This window comes from Papilio polytes, unplaced genomic scaffold (genome assembly GCF_000836215.1).
Source record: "Papilio polytes unplaced genomic scaffold, Ppol_1.0 DF824169.1, whole genome shotgun sequence".
In the NCBI taxonomy this organism is placed as follows: domain Eukaryota; kingdom Metazoa; phylum Arthropoda; class Insecta; order Lepidoptera; family Papilionidae; genus Papilio; species Papilio polytes.
The window spans coordinates 4,537,255-4,564,726 of record NW_013525035.1 but is presented as its reverse complement, the minus strand read 5'-3'; the positions used below and the strand labels follow the sequence as shown (position 1 = coordinate 4,564,726).

The following is a 27,472-nucleotide window of genomic DNA, read 5'->3' as shown; positions in this document are numbered from 1 at the left end:
CTCGATGACCTCATTTTGTTTAGTAACGAGACAGTTCGCCGCTGGTTCGAATCTTCTATAGTCAAAATTGTTGCATTTAATACGTGAAATTAAATTCATATTAAACTGCGACTTAGGAATGCGGTTCACCAAAATTTGGCCCAAAAGGGGCCCTGCCCCAAATCTAGTCCCATACATAAACGTGGAGTTGACGGTGGAGACGTATAGGAAAGGGAAAGATCCTGTTTATGTGCGTCTCCTCCGTCGATTAAGGGTAGGCAATGGATCCGCTATTGCGAATGTCTATGGGCAGCGGTCGCTTCGTCATTTTGGCGGATAGCCGCTTGCTCGTTTGCGACCTTATGATTTATAAAAAACACTTTCCACATATTTTTATAAGCAAACTAGCCCTGAATCCATCAAAATGGTGAAGCGACGATGAAGCACATAAAGAGGATATTTCCTTCTTGCGGCTTCTTCATTGTGAAATCTAATGTGGAAAGGGAAAATGATTAAATTTAGGCCTCCCAAGCATATTCATCAGACGAAACGTGGAATTGCTTCCGCTTGACGTCTTCTATGTGGTCGTGGTATTGCACCGAACTATTCGTGCCAAGAAAAGTGTTTTATCCCTTCACTAGCTGTTCTCATGCGACTTCATCCGTATAAAAATATAAAAAAATCATTTTATTGTTCACATTTGTCAAATTATCAATTGCAAATGTCAAAATGACATGACATGATGTCAAACCATGGCAACCTTGCTTCCTTGATGTTGGCAACAACTTATGGTCTCTTTCCCACATTAGGGTTTTTATCCAAAATATTAACCCCTAAGTTTGACGGCGTGAAAATATATAGCGTAAAGCGTGACGTTAGTGTAGGGCTTTTTATTAAAAAATAGTTATATGAAAATATGCTGTGATTGCTGACATCTTAGGCAACAAAGAAATGTGTGTTTACGCTTTATTATATTAGTATAGATTTGAAAACGTGGGACAAATCTGCCAAATATTAAATTTAGCACAGTCTGATATAAATCATCCAAGGACATTGTTTACGATAGTAAAATAAATTTTTGTTTAGAAACAGGTAATTTAATGATATAAATAATCAACTTGTTTTTCCGGTAACATACACGTGTAAAGTGGCCTGATATCCGCAGTTATTTTGCGGTATCCAAGGTCCTTTTTTTATATTTATACGATTCGCAAAAGATTATCTTGCAAGTTGTTTTTTTTGTTTGTCTCTTTGTTTAATTCAAAACGTAATTAGTAATAAGATATTTATACGTATTGTGTGATTATTTTGACTCTATTTGTAAAAGTGTTAAGAATGAATGTGGATGGCTACAAAGGAAGAGGAAGATCGAAGAAAGTATGGATGGATTGTGTGAAAGATATGCTTAAGAAAGGAGTGGATTCAGATATTACGGCTGATAGAGATGTATGGAAGCAGCACATACTGTGCCGACCCTCCATAAGGGATAAGGGTAAGTTGATGATGGGTGATTATTTTGATTGTAATATATTTATTTCAGTTTTGATAGTTTTATTGTTAGGATAAAAGTACTGATTAGATTAACTAAAGGTTTGCAACCTTTAACTGAATAGTCGAATTGTATAGTGTAGTTAGAACCGAAATTTTTACTGCCAGAGATAAAAGTAAAGGTGTATAATGTTCACACAAAGGTTTCTTACATTAACACGATGAAGTCGCGGGCAAAAGCTAGTATTGCAATATTTTTGACTAACTAAATAATAGTGTACCAAAACAATTTGTCGATTTCTTACACGTACCAAACTAGTTATCAACAAGGAAAACTCCTATTTTACTATAAACAAACTAATTTGACATTTCAACTAATTAGTTAGCAAATTCGTTTATCGTTTTTAATTAAAATTAAGAATTTGGTATTTTATCCCAAGTGGTCGTTAAGTCGAAAAGCTTCGCCTACAGAAGACTAGCTTAGCAAATACATTATCTAAATGCAATCTGAATATCGATGAAAAAATGTCATGTCTTTTTGACATTTGCAATTGATAATTTGACAAATGTAAACAATAAAATAAAATTTTCATAATTTCATACGGATGAAGTCGCACGGGAACAGCTATTATATATGCGAAAGTTACGTTGGATGGATGGATGTTGGTTAGCGGTTTATCCTAAACGACTGAACAGCACTCCACGAAATTTGGCAAGTTTAGAGCATAGTCTAGAAGAACATATAGGCTAATTTTTATCCCTGGAATAGTTACGTCTCTCTGGGATTCATTAATTTTTTTTAAATTTTAACTCGATCATTCTGCAACGGTTCAACATATCTTATTGAAATTTGGCACAGGTAAACAAAGTCTGGAGTACACATGGGATAAGGTTCATTCCCGAGAAATGTCCAGTTCCTGAGGGATAAGTAGCTTTTTGTTATTTATATAGTTCGTATGTTTTCTAATACCACGCGGACGAAGTCGCTAGCAACAGCTAGTTAGTTTATATTTGACTACGTTATTTGCAAGTGCGGAATATTTTATATTTATGCTATAAATAAATTATACATCAACCTTGGGATATTTTACTTACGTTTAGGCATATTTTAGTAGCAAATTAATTAGAATTTTAATTAATTCTTATGTATAATTTACATTACGTAATGCGCAAAATTTTAAATATAAATAGTTGGCCGCGACTATGTCCTCGGAGTTAAAAGTAGTCTATAGAAAAATTATATACTCGTATTATCATTGAAAAGAAAATTCCGCAAACTGCAAAATTTGTGTTCCCAATTTCATTAAAATCCATTCAGTCGTTCTGAAGTTACGTGCAAACAACCATACTTTTGCATTTATATTTATAGTTTGTCTAAATAACATAGATTAGTTTGATAAATGACATAATGAAGTATCGAATTCAATTTGTATGAAGGCAAATGCCATACTTAATAGACGGGTATCGTAGTGACTAGTGACGAAACAAACACGCAGTGAACAATTTTGAACTATCCATGTTCGGTTTTAATAATTATCGAACTCAACTAAAATTATTATTTTCTTATTAACTAATTTATACGACAATTCTAGTATTGATTATAGTGTAGAGAATTTAGCGATGACAGAAATATTAGCGAAATCCAATTCGATTACGTACGGCTGTAGTAGTAATAAATATTTTTTTACTCACATTATTTGTAATGGTTCTGTAGGTCATTATTAATTTGAGAAAAATCTTTTTTTAATTCTTAAGTTATAACTATGAATCTATCGATTCCAACTTCTTTAAGGATAGAAATCGAAAAGCGATACGAATCACTGATTTTACAGAACCCATCCCTACTAAATATCAAATGAATTGTCAAACTAATCTAAGTTATTTAGACACACTATAGACTGTGTCACCGATTTATTCTAATAGATATTCATTTATAGACCGACTATTACTAATATTTCCATATGTTACAGTTATTTAAAATTCTAGTTATCAACGTGTGAAGCCGGACGGGTCAGTAGTATGGTCTTTTTTTTGTGTCACGTTTTATCTTCAATTTTAGTACATACTACACTTCAGTATGAAATTGCGACTTCGTATAGATAAAACAAAACAACCTAAATAATGTTGCGGCCTCGAATTCTAAATAAATGGCTATCTACAGTGTTTCCGACCTCGTTATGTTTCCTAAACACTCGACGATGACGCGTGCCACAATAATTTGATTGTCTAAAAAATTGTAACAAGTAGTCACGTACAGATAAAAAAAGTAAACTGGAGGCGCGATTTGCTCCTCGCTTGATTGTTGCTAAGTCAACGGGTTAGGGTAACAATACACTTGGCTAGTATTTAACACTACCTGTTGCTCGCGACTTCATCCGCATGAAATTAAAAAAAATATATAGCTTGTTACACAGTGAATACATAGCTTTTAAATGGAGCAGAAATTTTTGAAATCGATCCAATAGTTAATATTTTGGATAAAAACCCTAATGTGGGAACGAGACCATAAGTTGCTGCCAACATCAAGGAAGCAAGGTTGCCATCATGTCATGTCATTTTGACATTTGTAATTTGACAAATGTAAACAATAAGATAAAGTTTTTTTTTAATTTCATGCGGATGAAGTCGCACGGGAACAGCTAGTACTTCATATTTCTGTATATATTTTAATTTGACGTAATAGGTGTTTATTTGATTATCAATAACTTGATAAATACTTTATGATTCATATATCAAAAGACACCGATTCCTTGTATTTTCTATTTAAAGAATTACTTCGATAAAGAAATCCTTAGTTTATCATACTTCATACTAATATTATAAATGCGAAACTTCAGATGGATGTTTGTTAGAGTTCGTAGTCTAAACGTCTGATCGGATTTCGATGAAATTTGGTAGTGTTAAGAAGAAAATTAGTACCGTGCTCTAGAATTGATGCAACACTAGATTGTCGGCATAAACGTCACGTCCCTAGCTGACAGCTGTCAATGTCATGAGAAGGATTGGGATATTCGAGTGCGTTCCTGACGAGCTCTCTAGCAGTGTTATATTAATATCGCTAGTAACAATTATATTAATTGTAAGAGTATAGTCTGGAAGAGCATATAACTACTCACTTTTGTTTTTTTTAATTCCACGCGGACGGAGTCGTGGGCGAAAGCTAATCATATCTATGACGTACTCAGTACCTTGAAGGTGCGGTAGGTAGACAGCCCAGGGCGCTGGGTAGAAAAGGGCGCGTGAATGAGCAAATTACACTGTCCTACAAAATCCTATTTAAGAATTTAGTTCAAGAAGTATAGTAGTATAGTAAGTACTACCTTGTGGGTAACTTTTTATATCATAATGTGGAAACTGGAAACGGGTCACTTTTCGACGAAATAGCAAAGTGTCTGCTACGCATAGAAATCCACAAACGTAGGAGTGTCAAAAACAAAACTGAAGGACACAGAAAGGATATTTCCGGTACCTATGCATCCCTTCTCCGTCTACTTCCCCTTCCCCCCAATCATCAGACCAAACGCAGGATTGCTTCCACTTCACGCCTGTCTTCTGTGTGGTCCAGTCAGCCAATTCGTGTGAATCTAAAAGTCCTACCACTGTTAGACTCTGTGGGTAGTCACAAATAATGTAGGGATTTTGTTTAATATGTACAGATTATCATATAGTCAATAGGCACTTTCATTAAACAAACGCATGTCGACTCCCACTCTTATCATTATCAGCAGCCAATATTTATTTTCGCCAAACACGTCCACGGTGTGACGTCATATCTTCTATCTCCTTCTATGCAATTCATATGCAGTGCAACTATCTCATTCTAACACTCTAGTTTTACTGATAATTGTGATTATGAACACTTGTTCGAATTTAAATATTTCATCTATATTATAATAGAATGTATTGTTAATTTTTAGTTCTCCTTGTCTTTTCTTTCAATTGTGAACGTAGTAAAAGTGCAGTTATAACCTTACTCTTTTTTACTCTTCAAGTTGATTATTCCCAACCGTCACACCGATCTGTCCCCACGTGGAGACAGATGAGATTAAAAAGTTTCATCCGTCCTACCTTTTGCGACGAGGCGACGGTTGGAACTTATTTTAATTCATAACGGTTCCATCTGTCGCCTTATTGGTGATAGTGGGACTAAAAGGCGAGATGGATGAAATTTTTATTCTCACATGGGGACAGAGTGGGGTGACGGTTGAGAATAATTCATTCAAGGCATCTAAATCCTATTTATAGTTACTTAGGGTCCCAGAAACGAACGTACCTTCTCAAAGGCCTCTGGTATTGCGGATGTTTGGGCCTCGTAGATCACCTCGGTGTTCCCATTTTTTATAAAATTTGCCCCTTCCATAAAAAAAGGCACTACCTTATTTCTTTTTTGCAATACTCTTTTTCTTGTAAAAGGTTAACCTTTGCCATCTATCTTTAAAGACATAAAATCTCTTGTAATAAGAGAGGATATTTTAATTTTTTAAGAATGAAGATTGATGTTTGTTTTTTAAATGTTTGTTAGCTTCAACACTTATACGAATTCCAACTAAAATTTAGCGTAGAGATATAGACAATGGCTCTATTTACGCAATATTTGTTTACAGCAAAACAATGAGCAATGGGAAAATTGTTCGAGTTTCACAACCGCGAGTTTGCAATGTGAACCCGAGGAATTGCGAATTCATTATATAATCTTTTTTAATGAAATGTTAGATGCTGAATGTATCTGCGATATACTTATTTACTAATATTATAAATGCGAAAGTTTAGATGGGTTTGTTAGAGTTTGTAGCTTAAACTGAACGGATTTCGATGACATTTCCATCCTTTTTTTAATATTAAAAGGTGGCAAACGAGCAAGCGGCCAACGGGATACACCGAAATAGCGAAGCGACCGCTGCCCATAGACATCGCAATTGCAGATACGTTGCCCACCCTTAATCGATGGAGGAGACGCACAAAAAGAGGATATTTCACCTTCCTATGCGTCTCCTTTACTGTCAAATCTACTCTTCCTTACCTATCCTCTTAAGAAAAGGGTGGAAAGGGAAAGAGACTAAAATTAGGCCTCCGGCACCACACTCATCAGACGAAACATGGAATTGCTTCCACTTCACGCCTGTCTTTTGTGGGTTTTTTATATTATAAGTGTATTTATATGACGCTTTGGTGTAAACATTTAAATGGTTATTGAGACATATTTTCATCTTTGTCACAATTCTAACTAATGTTATAAATACGAAAGTTTAGATGGATGGTTGTTTGTTAGAGTTTGTAGCCTGAGCGGCTAAACGGATCTCGATAAAATTTGGTATATATGTGAAACATAGTCTGGAAGAACACAGGCTACTCACTTTTGTTTTTATTAATTCCACGCGGACGGAGTCGCGGCCGAAAGCAAGTGTCATATAAAAAAATATTGATATAAATTTGAATTTTATTGAATGAGTTAATATTTTGCAATCATTTAATTCTCAGTAAGATAATAATTTGATATATCTTATATTTGTGTAAATACACACATACTCTTATCTTTATGTTTGTGGAATCTCAAAGAGTTCGCGATTTATTCTTAATAATAACAAATATTTTATTTAAAGATATGACCTAGTAAAAGAGATTGATGTTTAGAGGTTTTGACTTCGATTCCTACCAAATGTAAGTTTCTTTTACTATAGACTAAGGTTAGGTTTTTCTCTAGTATGTGATTATTGTAATCTATGTAAAAATAGTTAAGAAATTTAACAGATTTTTCCCTTTACGTCGTCAGGGAATTAAGAAAACTTGGTAATAACCCTATGTTCTAAGTTTAATAGCGTTAGGCATTTTTACAGTAACAAAGATCTATATAAACTTTCGTATTAAAAACGTTAGTATGTTATAAAGTAACATTAGCATCTCTTTCTTGTCTTTTTACATTTATTTCAACAAATTAATGAAAGACTTTACAGTAAAATCACAATACGTTATAGATTCATGAAGATAGTATTCGGTATAACCTCTTTACATGCAAGTACAATTTATTGGCCGTACCACACAAACAACAACACTTATATCGTCCTCCACAGTCGGCTGTGAAAACATTGCGCACACAGACACACACGCAAACACTATAGAAATGAGTACACACAAAACAAACCAGGAAACGTCTAGCGAAAAACAAACAGGGGTCTTTTGTATTGTGTAAACAATTGCCTCGCCGTATGCAACAGGCGTGACGCGGCGGAAAAAAAGCGTTTTCTTCTTTTACCCATAGATGGCAGTGATTCTAATCAAGTTCTAGTAGTTTCGTTACTTACTACTAGATGGCGCTGATGTAAATAACAATTAATTTTTTTATCTGTGAAACATAAATGTGCAATACAAACAATTGTTTTTCTTTTTATTATTGTAAATGCAATAGGAAATTAATTAAATGTTATAAATTTTAGTACATATTTTTATCAGGTAACACTACGCTTGTAATCGTTTACCTTTTTCTGTTAGAGATTCAAGTACTTTTTAATCGATTCCAGATATCATCCATATCTTGTAAAGGGTTATCTTCTGAATCAACCCCACGAGGATCGACCAGAGCGATGACTCAACTGGATTTGGAAACAATCCATGTTTTGGCTGGCACCCGATACATTCGGGCGTGTCACGCGGGCACCCGCTTGCAAAACAAACACACACAAATCATAACACGTAATATAAGCCACCTACTATTTGACTATAGATTGTCGTTACTTATACGTAAACAAATTTATTCTTGGAGTTCGATAAAGTACGTGATCAAATCGAGACCTTTCTTTGTACAATAACACTCACGCTTTAACTAAAGTAGGCAAAGTTTTTGCAACTAGATAATCGTAAGACACAAACATTAGTGACAAAAATAATTTAAGATGAGATTCCTTTGCAAACTAATTGAACAGAAGTTAAATGGTTGAAAGTTCGATGGTTGATTTTAATTCGTGGAATTAACTCCCATCAGAGATTTCAGATCATTCAGTGATCTCTCTATCTTTACATACATTTTGTTGTTTGTTTGTTCGTTGTTTTGTTTTTATTCCTTCTTGTTCTCTCCAATCTTGTTAATCCGTCTAGGACGACAATCAACTTATTTCTTAACTAAAATATGGCGATATAATCTTGTTTGTTCCACATTTTCTGTAACCTAACCCTAGTTTTTTTTCTCTAACAATGTTGTATACCTATAACTGGATTTGTTATCATTCTTGTGTCTTATATGTTATTTCTTATGTAATTGTTCTATAACTTATTTGTTGGTGTACTTTATAAGTATAAATAAATAAATAATTAAATAAATATAATCCGATTTGTACGTTAAAAGTTGTTAAGAATATTAAGCTTCATAAAAACTTCTAGAGTTTTCTATGGTTTGGTAATCATACTTCATACTAAAATTATAAATGCGAAGGCTTAGATGGATGGATGGATGTTTGTTAGAGTTTGTAGCCTAAATGGCTGAACGGATTTTTATGAAATTTGGCATAGACGTAGAGGATAGTCTGGAAGAACACATAAGCTACTCAGTTTTGTTTTTTTTAATTCTACGCAGCCGCAGCAGGACGGCGTAGCGGGCGAAAGCTAGTGTGTTAATATTACAAGGGTTTGTCGGAAAAGTTACCTTTTAACCACGTTATCTTGAGTGTCATTACCACTTAGGGTAAGGGTAAGTCATCGGTTTTGCCTCTACAACGCCCTCCTTTTTGTCATGATTTAGGGAGGTTTAACAGATTTATGAAAGATTTTATAATTGACTTTGGCGTCTCTTTCCGTTCAGTAGTAGTAGTGAAGTAGGTATTTGATGAATATACGATTTACTAACTTTCGCCCGCGACTTTTCGCGCGAAATTTAATAAAAAAGTAAGTAGCCTATGTGTTCTTCCAGACTATCATCTACATCTGTGCCAAATTTCATTGAGAGTCGTACAGCCGTTCAGGCTACATACTAACAAACATCCATCTAAACTTTCGCATTTATACTAGTACTAACTTCTGCACACGACTCCGTCCGCGTTTAATAAAAAAAACAAAAGTGAGTAGCCTATGTGTTCATCCAGACTATCCTCTACATTTGTGCCAAATTTCATATAGATCTGTTCAGCTTAGGCTACAAACTTTAACAAACATCAAACATCAAACATTTCTTTTTTTAATGGATTTGTATGGGTCATTTTACACCGTGGGGGGTGATGTGGCGATGTATCTGGCATGCAGAAACATCGACGGCGCATGTCAGTGAAAAGGAAGAAAAGAAATGTCATTATGATAGTAGACTAGATCGAAGACGAATATATGTAAATAAAGAATTATTACTATACGAGTCTTTACATCCATCCATCTAAACTTTCGCATTTATAATATTAGTAAGATGACAATTATTGCCAAATAGTATTTCTATTCGTTTAACTTAGGTTTTAATTGGATCTTTATTTTAAAATGACAATGTCGAATTCCACAAACGATATTACAGAACATCCCAAACCATTGGGACGGTGTGTTTTAAATTCTTGTGACGGTACAATGGTCGATATTTAAAAATATAGCATTTATAATTATTTATTATTTCAGAATCGAACACCTTACCAACCTTCACGGCTGTATAGAAACAAAATATTTACTTTCACGGCGCTGTTGCCTTTTAGTGTTGCGTTCAGCTAAAACTGTTTGATAAATCTAAAACGACCAATGTTCTGACGAATGTTATTCAAATATACAACCTATAGCTTACGTGTTAGAGTTCATATTACGATAAACTCTGTACAGTTGTTAGTTAGGTTTGTTAGGTACACATTAGTCATAGGCTAGGACCGCGTGATAGTATTTAAAAATACAATTAATTGTTTTTGTTATAGCGTATTGTGGGCTAAGTTATACGTGAGAATTGAACGTTAACGAAGGGTTCTTTATATTGTACGTATACTTCCATTCGTAAACAAATTCTTCAAAACGCTATATGATTGCGAATTGTACTACGAGAGTAAGGTTACCCACCAAGTTACAAATTGACAACAATCTAAAAAAAATGCCATGGAGATCGGATTTTGTTACCTCTGACAGTGACGTCATTAAGCTATCTGAGTCTCTATCAGCTAGTTGTGGGACAGACTAAAAATTGATAAATATTACATTGTTGTTAATTAAAGAATTTTATGAACTAGCTATTCCCGTGCTTCATCAGCCTGGAATTATAAAAACTTTATTTTATTGTTTACATTTGTCGAATTCTCAATTGCAAATGTCAAAATTCAAATGCCTAAATGACAACGAAAGCCTTTGACATTGGATACCAAATACCGTATCAAGGCAATCTTGCTTCCTTGATGCTAGCAGCTTGTAGTTTATAGTCCCTTTCCCACATGGAGGTTTTTTCCAATTTATTTACTCCCAAGTTTAATAGCGTGAAAGTAAATAAGTATATAATAAGTTATTTTCTTATTTTCCTTGCATTTGACGGATGAACGAATCAGGAAATCTCTGTCTGTACGTTTACTGCATTAATTAAAGGTGACATATCTGATTTTGCGCCAGATAAAAAAAATAACTGAATAAGTCATGTTCAGGCCTTTTTAGACCAGCTAAATTGGAAAAAGGTATATGATTCTTCTTGCTTATATTATTTGTTTAAATGAATACGACTTAGGGTCCTTTAAGAAGCGAGCCTATCATTTCCTCAAAGGCCGGCAACGCATCTGTTCCTCTGGTGTTGCGGATGACAATGGGCGTCGTTGACCACCTCGGTGTTCTCGTCACTCGTTTGACCCCTTATATCATAAAAATAATAATAATAAAAAGTGTCTGTAGTTTAAAGAATTAGAAATCCAAGTATTTTTATTTGAAGCCTTTACTTTGTAAATTCGTATCGTCTGTTCTATTTGCTGATCGCAGAAGTATCAACTCTGATCTGATGTGCTTTGACGTTCTTTTTTATAAAACGCATTCGTTAGAAACTACAAATCTACGACCACATAAGAGTTAACACTAAGGATTATTATTGTTTTTCTTTTCTGTTACAGATTGTGTTCAAAACATAAGAGCTGAATTGCTTCAGTTATTACAAGAGCGGCGAGGAGGTGTGCCGCAGGGTACCAATCGCGGCCCCATATTGTAGAACTTAATTAGTGTTTTATTAATAAATATTTATTTATATACAATCTGTGATACCTGGATGTGTCTCCAAAGGGACGAAGACGATGGTGGTCATATAAATGATTTGGTAAGTCAATTTCTTTTAAATAATTTTTATTTTCAACACTTTCATATTAGATTATCTTAAATTGTGCTGGTTTTTTTTTATCGATTTGTAAGAAAAAGAAATATATTTTATGTAAATATTTTATTAGTTTAATAAATTAATTTATTTAATGTTAAATGCAATCGATTAATCATTTTTTCGTTTTTATACAATGCGAACAATAAAGCAATAAAATCAGAATTAAATTTATTTAGCATCAAAATATATTGCGTTTTATAATAATCATAAAAATAGAGCCAATATTTGTCAATTATTAGATATTCTTTATTTTATAAGTTTTATTTTTAATGTCCAATAATACTGTGAATGAATTTTTCCCTTTAAAAAAATAATAAAATAAACTTAATATTTAAACGCCAGCGTCAATTAAAATATTTCTTTGCAGGTTTAATTTTTATATATTATTTATTAAAAACTGAATACCCTAAAGTATGCAGAATTATTTTTATTTAAAATTTATATTAATTTATTCGTTTTCGTTACTTAGTGACAATTAATTGGATTTATTGAAGAAATATTTTTACGATTGCTACTGGTATTAAATTATTGTTAAATTAATGATAACATCAGAAAATTGAGTTTTTTCATGTCTTAATGATATATTTTGATATAACGTAAGTGGTGATTTAAAAAAATATATATATTTGTAATGAAAATTAATTTGTACTGCATTTATTATTTGTTTTGACTATTCAAAAATATATTTTACTAGTTTTCATCAGCGTGGAAATAAAAAAAAATGCGTTCTTCCAGACTATCACTACGTCTATGGCTAATTTCATCCAGATCCATTCAGCAGTTTAGGCTACAAACTCACAAACATCTAAACTTTCGCATTTATAATAGTAAGATATATTACATTATTGTGATAATTAAACATTTGATATAAAGATTATGAATAATATATCAGGCCTAATTTAAGTCCCTTTCTCTTTACCACCCTTTTCGTGTATAGAGAGGTTGGGAAGAGAAAGTAGATTTAACAGTGGAGGAGATGCATAGGAAGGGGAAATACCCTCTTTATGTGCGTCTCCTCCTCCATCGGATAAGGGTAGGCAACGCATCCGCAATTGCGGATGTCTATGGGCAGCGGTCGCTTTGCCACTTTGGCGATTTCAGGTGGCCGCTTGCTCGATTGCCACCTTATGTTATATAAAAAATATATATATATATATTTTTTATATACTTTCTTCAATTATTATATAATTTTTTGTTAAAGAAATTTTAACTAAGAGTATATAAACCCGTCTTCACTTAGTCATAGTGGCATTTTAAATTATCTTATAAGATTATGTAAATACCACTAATTAAATTAAAAATTAAAAACGTTACTAAATAATTTATTAAACCCATCGTTTAATAAATTAAACAGTGAGCAATAACTATCGTATATTTTCCTTTCCCGGTATAACAACGTCTCGATCCAGAATAAGACTTCCATCCAGGTTTCAGATTCTCCAATTTACAAAATCTCAGTAATTAATACATGGAGGCTCAACATTAGTCCCTTTTCCTTTCTATTCTTTTTCTGGAGAAGGATGGGAAGGGAACATGGATTTGACGGTGGAGGACACGCATCATCATCATCATCATCTCCTTATCCTACTCCCGTAGGGTCAGCGCAACAGGTTTTCGTCTTCCACATAACTCTATCATACGTCATCTCAGTCACCACTCCCTTTTTGATCATGTCACCTTTTACGCAATCCATCCATCTCTTTCTAGGTCTACCTCTACCGATGTACCCTTCCACACTCATATCTAACGTTCTCCTTGTAACATGCGATTCATCCCTCCTCATAACATGCCCATACCATGCTAACCTTTTACTCCTTACCTTCTCTACTACGGGGGCTACTCTCAAACTTCCTCTAATATACTCATTTCGTATCTTATCCATTCGTGTTACCCCACTCATCGCATAGGAAGGGGAAATATCCTCTTTATGTGCGTCGATCAAGGGTAGGCAATGCAACCGCTATTGTGAATGTCTATGGGCAGTCGCTTCGCCATTTTGGCGGATTATGCCGCTTGCTCTTTCGCCACCTTGTAATATTAAAAAAAAACGTAACATTTGAACCCTGGATGTGTTATGTCACGTAAATTAAAAATAAAAATGTTTTTTTTATTTTTCCGAGGAATTTATAATTATTGAAGATCAATACAAAACATAAACAATTATTTTCAACACCAGTGGCGCATAGTTTTAAAATAATTTGCATTTATTTATTTGCTTACATTAAATTACATTTACTACATTGTTTTTAAGGTTTTTTTTCACTAATTAAAATCTTTAATCATACTAATATTATAAATGCGAAAGTTTAGATGGATGTTTGTTAGAGTTTGTAGCCTAAACTGCTGAACGGATTTCGATGTAATTTGGTATGGATGTACTCGTAGAGGATAGTCTGGAAGAACACGTCTATACGTCATCTCAGTCATCACTCCCTTCTTGATCATGTCAACTTTCACACAATCCATGTCTTTCTAGGTCTACCTCTACCGTTGTACCACACTCAAAACTAATGTTATCATTGTAATATAAGATTTATCCGTCCTATGTAGTTGCTAGTCATATTTTAAAATTATAAATGCAAAGTTTGGATGGATGTTTGTTAGAGTTTGTGGCCTAAACGGCTGAACATATTTCGATGAAATTTGGTACAGATTTAGAGGATAGTATCAAAGAACTTAAAGACTACTCAATTTTTTTTTTAATTCCACGTGGTTGGAGTCGCGAGTAACAGTGAGTATGTTAAAATTTGAACTAAGTTATGGGGTCCAGGTGTTTATGTATGCTGCAAGCGTACCGTCAAATCAGTGATAAAATCTTATCTTCATGCATATTATTATAAAAATGACTACAAATGTTTAATATTAGAATATATAAATATTTATGTAGAAATGCTTGAAAAAAATTAACCCCAGCTTATCATAGAGATCGAATCTTTTATAATGATTTTGCGATATCAATCGATTTTCTGTTATTTTTAAATTTTATTTTCATAATAACGGAAAGTGTTACGTTCAGATAATATAGTTTGATGATGAACAATTATTAAATTCAATTTGGAGATAAAAATGACAATAAAATCATACTAATGTTATAAATGCGAAAGTTTAGATGGATGTTAGTTTGTAGCCTAAATTGCTGAACGGATTTCGATGAAATTTGGTACAGAAGGATAGTCTGGAAGAACACATAGGCTACTTGAATTTGTTATTTTAATTCCGCACGCACGGAGCCACGGGTGACAGCTTGTTTATTAATAAAATAATATGCGCTACTTTCAAACTTACTTTAATATAAAAAAATAAATCAACTATAGTAAATTTTTACTTAGTCTAAGTAGTTATAAACTTTAAATTTCTTATTAATTGTTATATAAAAGTTTAGTAAAGAAACTTAAAAGAAAACAGGGGAAACGAGTTATTTGTTATAACTCAGAGGGTAAAAGTTTGTTTACTTAAGTATTAAAAAGTACAACTTTTCTGTGATTGGCTTCTGTTAAAGTTTGTTTGATTTTCAATTAAGAAATAAATTTTAAGGTTTTCTTTACAATTTTATGTTTACGGAAAATTTCAATCATGACGCAATGTGTAATTTAGTCCCTTTCTCTTTCCACCCTTTTCTTAAGAGGAAAGGATGGGAAGGGGAAGTGGATTTGACTGTGGAGGAGACGCATAGGAAGGGGAAATGTCCTCTTTATTTGCGTCTCCTCCGTCAATTAAGGGTAGGCAACGCATCTGCAATTGCGGATGTTAATGGGCAGCGGATTTCCATTTTGGTGGATTCAGATGGCCGCTTCCTCGTTTGCCACCTTATATTATAAAAAAATGTAATAGAGTAATAGTTATATTATAGAGGAGGCATTTAAAACATAAAACAAACTTTAAAACAAAAAGCATTTCATTTTTATTTTTATTAAAATTTTACACTAAAAACAATTAACAAATATAGCCTCGGAAAAACCGTATCTACCATTATCCGCGTGTGCGATGAAACAATATTATGTAGAGTGTTACTACACAATTCTGTAGGAGTAGGAGTGGAGTGTAGTTGTGTATAAATTTATGGCAGCAAGGATTGAAGTTTCCTGTTGTCCCTTCTATAGGCATCTCCAGGGTACGGCAGCAGAGAATAGAAAAATAAGAAAACTTAAAATAAGACCATGACAGAATCCATTCCCTGGCCTATCTGACGACATTGGTGACGTCTATTGTAGTTGAATATTTTCAACACATATCAAATTATATGTTATCGCATAATGCGATCTGAACGTAAACTCAAGAGATCAACTAATACAAACAGTTTCCGAAACCACCGTTTCATAAACAATTCAATGATTTTATAACAAAAAAACCTCGTCACAAAACTTACGAGATACGAGATAAAAACGTTTATAAAATACACGAAGTTCAATACAATATTATTTGATTAATGTTTAAAATATGGAATATTTATTTATCTGTTTGAAAGGAACCTTCGTGCTAGAGTCCCTTGGAGGTCCCGGAATCCTTTTCTATACTCGAGGTTGGATTTTAGTGGGTCAAATCCGACATGACCGTTCACAGAGGTCAGGAAACCTCTAGAAGATTTCCCCCAGACATCAAAAAGACTAGCACGAACGTTTGCCAAAGATTATCATAACCAATTAGTGCATGTCCCATCACTGGCTGATAGAGGTTCAGATAGCTTAAAAATGACTCACTGTCAGATAAGAGGATAAAATCCGATATTTCCATCACTTGTTTTATACTCAGGATTGATCAGACAATTTACAACTTGGTGGGACAAGCCCTTAGACTTGTACAGCGTCCATATCAGGCAAAGTACAACAAATTTTGTACTTCTACATTTTTGTTTGATAATTTTACTAAGGTTTACGAAAATCTTCTCTGAACTATTTATTATCTAAAGATTCATTAGTTTTAGGTCGACCTAAGTTTTAACGTAGTTAAACTAGAGTTACGTAGTTCAGAAACGAATTTCATGAAGTTATCAAAGCAAAAACACTAACGAATGGTTAAATGTAGCTGGGAAACCGGCCGTAAGTTTAATACCTATCTTTTATTATAAATCTTTATCTTTTCTTCCATTAGTAAGATACGCGTAGTCACGTTTCATTCAGGTCTGGAAGTTCCAAATATGTTTTGAAGATGATTTGCAATATACTGAAGAAAAGCGTTAATTTATCGATATTTTCTTTCAAAGATTAGCCATTTTTTTCTTTGTGATATTAGTAAAAAATAACTCTATACTGATTTTTTAAAACTAGCTGTTCTCATGCGGCTTCATCCGCATGAAGATATCAAAACTTTATTTCGTTATTTACATTTGTCAAATACTCAATTGCAAATGTCCATATTACCGTCACCTTCCTTGCTTCATTAATGTTGGCAGCTTGTTTATTGTCCCTTTCCACATCAAGGTTTTTTTTCCAAATTATTTACCCCTAAGCGTGAAAATATATAGCCTAAAGCGTGTCATAATAGTAGAGCCTTTTTTTAAAGACTAGCTGTTCGCGTGCTACTTCATCCGCATAAAATTATAAAAAAAATGTTTTATTGTTTACATGTGTCAAATTATCAATTGCTAATGTCAAAATGACATGACGATGACAAACCATGGCAACCTTGCTACTATGATGTTGGCAGCAACTTATGGTCTTTTTCCCACATGAAGGTTTTTTTTTCCAAATTATCACTACTAAGTTTAAGCGTGAATTTATATAGCCTAAAGTGTGTCGTAATAGTAGAGTCTTTTATTAAATAAAGAATTATTAAACATGCTGTGATTGCTGACATCCTACGCCACGAAGTAGTGTGTTTACACTTTATTATATTAGTATAAAAGTGCTGTAGAGTACAAAATGGTTGGGAACCCCTTTTTATTACAATATAAGGTGGCAAACGAGCAAGCGGTCACCTAAATCCACCGAAATGGAAAGAGATCGCTGCCCATAAACATTCGCAATTGCAGATGCGTTGCCTACCCTTAATTGACGGAGGAGACGCACATAAAGAGGAAATTTCTCCTTCCTATGCGTCTCCTCCACCGTCAAATCCACTTTTCCTTCCCATCCTTTTCTTATAAGAAAAGAGTGGAAAGGGAAAGGGACTAAAATTAGGCCTTGCTTTGGAATGGTTCATCTTCCCTATCCCCACTTGGCGATAAAATAAATGTAAAAACAAGTTGAGGAAGACAGTAAAGTATGTACAAATTGCTAAATATGTGCGTAAGGGAGTGAATACAGATAACATCGTAAATATAACATATAAGCAATAAACAATAAACATTCCAACAAGTGAAAGGTGCCCTATATGAAAACAATAACATCAATCAATAATTATTTATATATAACAGTTTAACATATACGTAGTTGTTTTTGTTTGTAAACTCTATCTCTTTGATTGTACTTAGCTTGGTAAATATAGCGATAGTACAATATTTGTGATACAGCACACGACATACAAACACGCAAGTTTTAGATAAATGTTACGTACACGCCTCTATACTAATATAATAAAGAGAAAAGTTTAATATTTTTATATGTCTTGATATAACTCAAAAACTACTGGATCGATTTCAAAAATTCTCTCACCAAAAAGCTACGCTACCACTGAGTAATATATACGTACTTATATATATATACGCTATATTTATTATTCTTTAAATAGGCCTAATTTAAGTCCCTTTCTTTTTACCACTCTTTTCTTATAAGAGGTTGGGAAGAGGAAGTGGATTTGACGGTGGAGGAGATGCATGGGAAGGGGAAATATTCTCTTTATGTGCGTCTCCTCCGTCGTATAAGGGTAGGCAACGCATCTGCAATTGCGGATGTCGATGGGCAGCGGTCGCTTCGCCATTTTGGCGGTTTCAGGTGGTCGCTTGCTCGTTTGCCACCTTATGTTATAAAAAAAAAATAACGCCGACGAATTCGCAAACAACTAGTATATTGTACTTAGTAAACGATTTCGTATATTTATGTATCGTCTAGAAAGTTTTTTATTGTATCCCTCTCTAAGGGTAAGGAAAGGAAGATGAACTCTCTAAATATTCGTCTTCTAGGCGTGTTATAATTAGTTCTCATTAGCTCACTATAAGTCTCCACTTAGGGGCTCGGAGCCTACCCTAAGTAAGGGGTGACTAGGCCATAGTCAACCACGCTGCCCAATGCGGGTTGGTTGACTTCACACATATCTTTGAATTTCTTCGCCGATATGTGCAGTCATCACGATGTTTTCCTTCACCGTTAGAACGTCGGGTAAATTATATATATATGAAAATTCGACAAATCGAAAATTACATTGGTACAGCGGGATTCGAACCCAAGACCTGTAGATTACAAGTGCTTAAACCACTGAGCCACCGACGCTCCTACGTGTAATAGTAACAAACATTAATTTAGTTAGCGACCAATTATCGCTATACCACGCTTTATTCGGCGACTACGTCACATATTACTATGTTAGTACTAATAAAACCAGTAAACAATACTTAAGAGCTGGTATGGACAAGTTTTTCGCTCGTGTATATTTTCAGACAAGAGATGTTGTGAGTTTCTTGTAAGAGACACTCGTAGAAGGGTGTAATAGTTTACCTACACAGTTCTTAACACTAAACACAGATTCATAGCCACTTTCCCAGATATATTTAACAATTCGTTAGTGATTTCAATTCGATAATTTCTTGAAAAGCGTTTTCGAAAACTCGAGTTTTACTCCTTTGAATTTTAGTTTAACCCTATCACTAATTCATCATTAGGTAATGATAAAAAAAATGGAAATTTCAGCAACACAATATCGGTTTTCAGTAGAACTTTAGTATTGATTTTGCATTCTAAATCTCTCGACACCTTAGTGATCAGAATCTGATGCCAGTGTTCACTAACCATCCCCTAATTATAAAAATTACAAAACGCTTAAACCACATGAAACTTTCGTTGTAGGCACAGACCAGTAACTGACCCGTTGGGTCTTCACAGTGAAGGAATCATCTTCTTCCCCTAATCTATACTATTATAATAAAGCGTAAACACACGCTTTGTTGCCTAAGATGTCAGCAATTACAGCATATTTTTGAATAATTCATTTTTAAATAAAAAGCCCTACACTTACGTAACGCTTTATGCTATATATTTTCACGCTATTAAACTTAGGGGGTAAATATTTTGGATAAAAACCTCAATGTGGGAAAGAGACCATAAGTTGCTGCTAACATCAAGAAAGCAAGATTACCAAGGTTTGTCATGTCATTTTGACATTTGCTATTAATAGTTTGACAAATGTAAACAATAAAATAAAATTATCATAACTTGATGCGGATGAAGCCGCACGGGAACAGCTAGTTAAGGTCTCTCTAAATGTAAAGAAGAATAACTATTGGTGAAAAGGGAATTATAAGTAGAACCCTCATTACGTACTGTTTAAAGGACCTTTTAATTTATAGGATAGTTGGTGATAATTGCCATTAGTGTTGCACTAAAAGAAAAGTTTTTAGGTTATTTTATTCAAACCCAATAAAGCTAATAGAAACTGAATATTTGATTAAATATTCGTTAATACGTGACGTCATATTTACGTACAGAGCTATTTGTCTATATTTACACAGAATCTTCTGATACGTCATATGTTTGCACAACTCTTTAACACGGAGCCTAGAAATAAACAAGCCTGGTTAATAAAATACAACGTTCGATTTGTAACCTTTGGCCTTTTAATAATGTGCCTGAATCACTATTTTATTAAAATACTAGCTGTTCCCGTGCGGCTTTATCCGCATGAAATTTTATTATTTACATTTGTCAAATTATCAATTACACAAATGTCAAAATGACATGAAATGATGACAACCTTGCTTCCTTGATGCTGGCAGCAACTTATGGTCTCTTTCCCACATTAGGGTTTTTATCCAAAATATTCATCCCTAAGTTTAGCCTAAAGCGTGACGTAAGCGTAGGGCTTTTTATTAAAAAAAGTAGTATTCAAAAATATGCTGTAATTGCTGACATCTTAGGCAACAAAGAAGTGTGTGTTTACGCTTTATTATAATAGTATAGATAATCACCAATTTTACAAAATTTCTTACAATTTAAAATAACTGGAGAAGATTGGGATTCGAACCTAAGATCAAGCAGTCAGTTTCGCTTTAACATCTTCGCACGAATGGGTCGGCTCGCCCGGTGATATACCACGACTACACAAAAGAAGTGGGAGCAATTCCGCGTTTCGTCTGTTGAGTGTGGAACCGGAGGTCCAACTTTAGTCCGTTTTCCTTCCCACCCTTTTTCCTATAAGAAAAGCCTGGGAAGGGAACGCAAATATTTGTCTAAATCGGTCGAAATCCTCATATATGTGGACAATATGACTAACTTTGACCTGGATACTATCTGCTCAGAATTAAAAAAAATATATATTACCTGTGTTTTTCCAGACTATTCTATCCGTCTATAAGAACAGAGGATACTTCCTATTATGCTTTATATTACACACGGAGTCGCGAGCGGAAGTTAGTTATTAGTAATGTATAAATTAATAAATTCGCAATAACATAGTTAGTAAAAATGTTTTAATATCGTTATCAAAAACTCGATAATGTTACGGTCAAGGAATGTTTTGGTTCGTCGATTTTGTCGTTGATATTTATTATCTAACATGACCTCAGCATAAACAAATATCTCTTGTAAAAATAATCAGTTAATTCTTAAAAGATCTTGTAAACTATAGTCTATAAAAATATATACTAGTGTTAGGAATAAAATTAGTACCGTGCTATAGAATTGGCGCAACTCTAGATTATCGGCATAAACGTCACGTCCCTAGCTGACAGCTGTCAATGTCACTAGAAGTACGGATAGATTTGGCGCGCATCCTAAGTCTTGACAAGAAGTATTGCTCTGAGTTAAAAGCGACAGTATCAATTAAATAAGTTGTCTAATACTAGTTATTTCCCGCGACTATATCCGCGTGGAAAAAAAAGCTTATTTGTTCTTCCTTACTATGTTCTACATCTATGCCAAATTTCATCGAGATCAGTTCAGCTACTAAAATTATCGCATTTATAATATTACTAGTAGAAAAAACAAAAGTACTATGTGTTCTTCCAGACTATCCTCTACATCTATACCAAATTTCATCGAAATCCGTTTAGCAGTTTAGGCTACAAACTCTAACAAACATCCATCTAAACTTTCGCATTTACGATATTAGTATGAAGTGTGCTAATGTGTTTGTTCCCTTTACATTACTTTAATGAATACAATATTGTTAATATTTATATGATATTTATTTCTATGTTTGTTTACAGAGACCAATGGTGCAGCTACCTGTACTGGTAAGTAAAAGATTTTTTCTTTTTAAAAAAGTAGAACGAACTGGATGTGAGGAATTTAGTTTGCTTTGTCTAAGTAACCATTCTTTTGTATTGAAACAAAATACGAATTTTCTTTTCTGTTCGTATATCTTTTTTACATTTCTAAGTTTTTCTCTACCGATATATCTTAACACACTTAAATACAGTCATGCCCATCTTACTAATATTATAAATGCGAATGTTTAGATAGATGTTTGTTGGTATTTGTAGCCTAAACTGCTGAACAGATCTCGATGAAATTGGACATAGAAATCGAGAATAGTCTAGTAAACAAATGGGCTACTTACGTTTTTTATTTCGACGCGGGTACAGTCGCAGGCAAAAGCTTAAAAAAAGATTTATTTATAAAGTTTCAAAATTTGTTTTAACACGAATGTGGTCAATCACCTGGTTCCTACACTAGGCTCTAGGCCCGTCTTGTAGGTGCCAGGGTTCTTCCGTCTTAGTGCTAGTTGTTATTTTTAGAACACTAATTTAAATCTAAACAAATTTACAATAAAAAAGGTAAGTTGTTTGTGAATTCAAATATTACTACGTATGTTGTGTTAGTGTGTGTGAATGTGAATTCGTAGGTGTATATGCGCTAATGTATATATATGTGATTATAGCTTTATGAATATAAAGATGTATTCCCTTCTACTTACCTTTTGAATCATCTTTAATACTTTTTAGAAACAAACTACCCTCATTTACTTAAGGGCTGATAACGTCCTTATATTGCTTTAAGCCTACTTAACCCCTCAAATTCTTATTTTATTTTTTGACAACATATCTTCGATTGAAAATGAACCTTAGAGACATTACACAAAGAGTTCAAATTGCAATAATAATGTGAATAATGTAGCTTTATTTATACGCCCTACGTTTCGAAAGCCAGACTTTATTTGACTAATGAAAGTCTAGTCTTTATTGATTTACGTTAGGTCTTAAGTATCATTAATAAGATTATCACTCTGTCCTTATCTACCTTTAGGTATTGTTATTGATTCAGTGTTTGTCTTCTAGATGGATTATACGTCATCTCTGTCAAGAAGGTAGTGACCCTTCTTGATCGTGCCACTTTAACGCTATTTGTCCATCAATATATCTCTCACTAGCTAGGATTAAAGAAAAGGTGCCCATGTGTGCTTCCAGACTATCCTCTACATCTATACCAAATTTCATCGAAAACGAGCCGTTTGGGCTACAAACTCCAACAAACATCCATCTAAACATTCGCATTTATAATATCAGTATGATTTATTTGTAAAAAAAGCCTACAAAGCTGACACAATGCTAACGTTAAGCAATAAAACTGTTTTCGAACCTTTGGATATCGTAAAAAAATCTGCTTCGACAATCACAAGATTCTAACACGCCGTTACAATTCACCAAAGGGTCAATAAAAACTTCATACTTTATTAGTGGTAGTAGCATCAAGTAGTGATGTGCTAACGCTTATTTGAATATATCGATAACTAGCTGTACCCGTGCGGCTTCATCCGCATGAAATTGTAAACACTTTATTATATTGTTGACATTTGCCAAATTTTATTGTAAATGTCCAAATTACCGTTACCATAACAACCTTGCTCCCTTATTGTCGCATTTAGGTTTGTCTTCAATTTATTTACTCCCTAAGTTTAATAGCGTGAAAATATATATCCTAAAGCGTGTCGTAAGTGTACGGTTTTTTATTAAAGAAATAATTATTCAAAAATATCCTGTGATTGCTGACATCCTACGTCACGAAGTAGTGTGTGTTTACGCTTTATTATATTAGTATAGAAGTATAGAATTGAATTTAAATTTTTAATATTCAGATGGTAAAAGTAAGTATTATTTCAGTTTACTTTGATATTTAAACATACAGATTAAAATCAAATCTTCCGTAGGGCACAAGGCAGCTACCTTCTATAGACCTCAAAATTACAAATTAGGTAGTCCTAGACCTAGCCTAGATCATGTGATACACCAGTAGCTTGGCGAATAAAAATTAACAAAGATGTTATAAAATGGTCAAAAAATATATCACAATTAAAGAATCGATATCGATACTTCTAAAACAGAACATCCCTATATACAGCATAGATAGTGTATGAAAAGCAAAAATTTAATTGGTCACTAACTACTTTAACTACATAGTTATTGTTTAGTGCGTAATATTTGCATTTTGTCTCCTTGACACCATTTTTTTTGATAAGGGGCAAACGCTCGTTTCATATTTGGTTATCATTGACGTGTCTAAATACTGGTAACACTAAAGAAAATGCTGTTGCAGAAATGACTACGTTGTTTTCTTGTAGGATCTTAAACTAAAAACTTGAGTTGGATTCTAGGAATCATACTCAAGCTTTCAGTTTATCTATACATATAATAAAATGTGAGTGTCTGTTTGTAATATCGATAGAAAAACTCCAGATTTCGGAAAGATGATGTATTTGCGTTGCTTCGCGCCGCGTTTGTTCCGGGTATTCTCCGAAACGGCTGGGCCGATTTTGACCGGACTTTCACTGGGGGGTACCTGACGTAGCCGGGCATGTTATAGGCTACTTTTTTTATTCTGCGCTATTAAAATGGTGACCGGATCGAATGGACCGATTTGGTCGAGACTTTGACTGGAAGGTAGCTGATAAATGATAGATGCACGCGGGAATATTCTGCGCTAACGTAGTTTGCGGGCGACAGCTAGTGACATGTACTCGTAATTATTACAATGACGTAAAGTCTAGTACTTCAATTTGAACCTAATAATTGAAGTTTCATCAACTCTTTTACATTCCATTTTATTAAAACCCGTCTGCGTTTTCAAATAGTGCATAAATTTTCAAAGTAAAATAATTTCCCGGCGAGCGGGCGAAGTTGTGAGGCGTTAACTATCCACCTACTTAATATTACGAGGTACGAAGTTAGTTCACGAGTCTAGACCTAGGTATAGCTAGGTGGCGGTACGGCTTTTATTGTTCCACCTAGACTGGGGAGTTATTACGTTTCTGCGCCATTAACGAGTATAGACCAAGAGCTATTGCTGAAAAAAATATCTAAGAAAAATTTTCTAACGTCGAAAGAACTTGATTTAATTGTTTACAGAGTTGTCAGTGACTACGAAGAATTGTGTACAATCGGCCTATTTATATCTTTACTAATAATATAAAGAGGAAATATTTGATTTTTTTTTGTATTGAAATAACTCACGAACTACTGGGCCGATTTCAACAATTCTTTTACCTTTAAAAAGCTACATTATCAGTGAGTAACGTAGGCTATTTTTAATGGCACACGGGTGAAATAGCGGACAACAGCTAGTTCTATCTAAGATAACTAAATAACAGCAATCCATGTCTCTTTAATTGCTAAAGTTAGAAGTATTTGATTTGTTTATAAAAACTTTATTCCCGTTGCTATGCTGAAAATATAGACAGAAATATCTAGTATGAAAAAGTTTCTGTTATATATCAAGAATATATTATAAATTTATATACGGACACTTAATTTCCTTACATTTTATTATCGCCACGATCGTTTTGGTGTAAAAAGGGTTCGTTTTATCGGATCGTTTAGAGGCTTTTCCATTTCCTGTCTAAATTCGTAGCTATCTTTGTATTAGTATACTCGACACTAATATTATAAAGAGGAGAAATTTGTATTTTTGTATATATTGAAGTTACTCAAAAACTACTTGACCGATTTTAAAAAATCTTTCACCATTAGAAAGCTATGTTATTAATGAGTAACATAAGTTATATTTTTTTATTAATTCTTAATTTCACGCAGTCGAAGTCGTGAGCAATAGCTAGCCTTAAATATATAATTAAATTATAAAGGAATTTAACTATAGCAATGTATTTTTCATCCAAATTTTCACTTTACAATATATTTTAAGAACAATCTTACTTCTTACTTCTTACTGTATAATAAATGGTAAAGTTTAGATGTATGGATGGATGTTTGTTAGAGTTTGTAACCTTAAATGTTGAACGGATCTCGGTAAATTTTGGCATATATGTAGAGGATAGTCTGGAAGAACACATATGCTACTTACATTTTACTTAAGTCCACGCGGACGGAGTCGCAGGTGAAAGTAATACAATTTAATTTAGTTATTGATCATCAAAACCTTTTCAAGGCCATATTTTCTTTTATAATAACTAATAACTTCATAGCAAGATATGTATCATCATCATCATCACCAGCTCACTATACGTCCCCACCGAGGGGCTCGGAGCCTACACTAATATGGGGTGACTAGGCCATAGTCAACCACGCTGGCCCACTCCGGGTTGACTTCACACATATCTTTGAATTTCTTCTCCGATATGTGCAGGTTGTATCACGATGTTTTCCTTCCCCCTAAGAACGTCGGGTAAATTATGTAATTATGTAAATTCGTAAAATCTAAATGGAAATGTATGAAATAAAGAAAATGTGTCCTTTGTAAATATGATATACGTTTTGAAATATCTAGCTCCTGTTACAATTTCAGAAGGCGGTCACTGTAAAGCGTGGCTGGGCGTCGCTCTACAGGGGCGGAGTCCCGCCCAGGCTCATATTATAATATAGTTTCCTTTTTAATTAATGTTTTTTTATTCTCCGCCATTATGCTTTTAATGTATTGATTGGGTTTTGTTGCTGGTTTATAGGTCACGAGATATACGATTGCATTGATTTTAGATTTTTTTTAAATTCCTGATTAATATTCTAATAAGGATTTAAGTTATACTTTTCTTGTATATTACTTAATTTTCAAGTAAAGAATAAAAATAATAATAATAGTTAATAATTTTGTTTTGTACTCGTATAAAATCGTCGAATTTGTCTGAAAAACCTTCCATATTCTAAAGATATTCATTTTAATATGTCAGATATTGTATAGATTAAATACAAATTAACTAGCTTTTGCCCACGACTCTATCTACATGGAATTTAAAAGCACAATAATAAGTAGTCTATGTATTCTTCCAGACTATCCTCTACATCTATGCTATAGATATGCGCTATAATAATCCATGTAAAGTTTCGCATTTCTAATATTAGTAAAATAAATTTGACACAATAATATATTTCGTATAGAAAATTCTAGTAACATTTTCTATATTCAAATCTGTATGTGAATCCATCAAGTAAAGACGCGATCTTAGATCGGTACTAAATTTAAATTTCCCTCGGATGAGTAGTTGAGACGCAATCGATAGCCGCTAAATCAACGCCCAATAAAAATGTCAATGGCCTACCAGTCTGTAAAACCGTCTATCACACCGTAATTCGGATACGAACATTATAATCCTGAATATTCACAACATCAAAAAACCTTTGGAATCAGTATTAATTGCGGTGTTATCTCGGTTACATCAGAACATATGTAAAACCTTCTTCAGCACAGGAAA

General features: G+C 33.6%; 1 protein-coding gene across 1 annotated transcript in view; it reads left to right on the top strand.

Moving 5' to 3' along the window:
- LOC106111434 (forkhead box protein P1) overlaps window positions 1–27,472 on the top strand; it is a 56,313-nt gene that overhangs the window by 6,358 nt on the left and 22,483 nt on the right. The window contains exons 2-3 of the mRNA XM_013293526.1: window positions 11,493–11,692; window positions 22,044–22,070. Of these exons, the coding sequence (XP_013148980.1) occupies window positions 11,645–11,692; window positions 22,044–22,070 (75 nt within the window). The 5' untranslated portion in view covers window positions 11,493–11,644. The remainder of the gene's footprint in view (window positions 1–11,492; window positions 11,693–22,043; window positions 22,071–27,472) is intronic.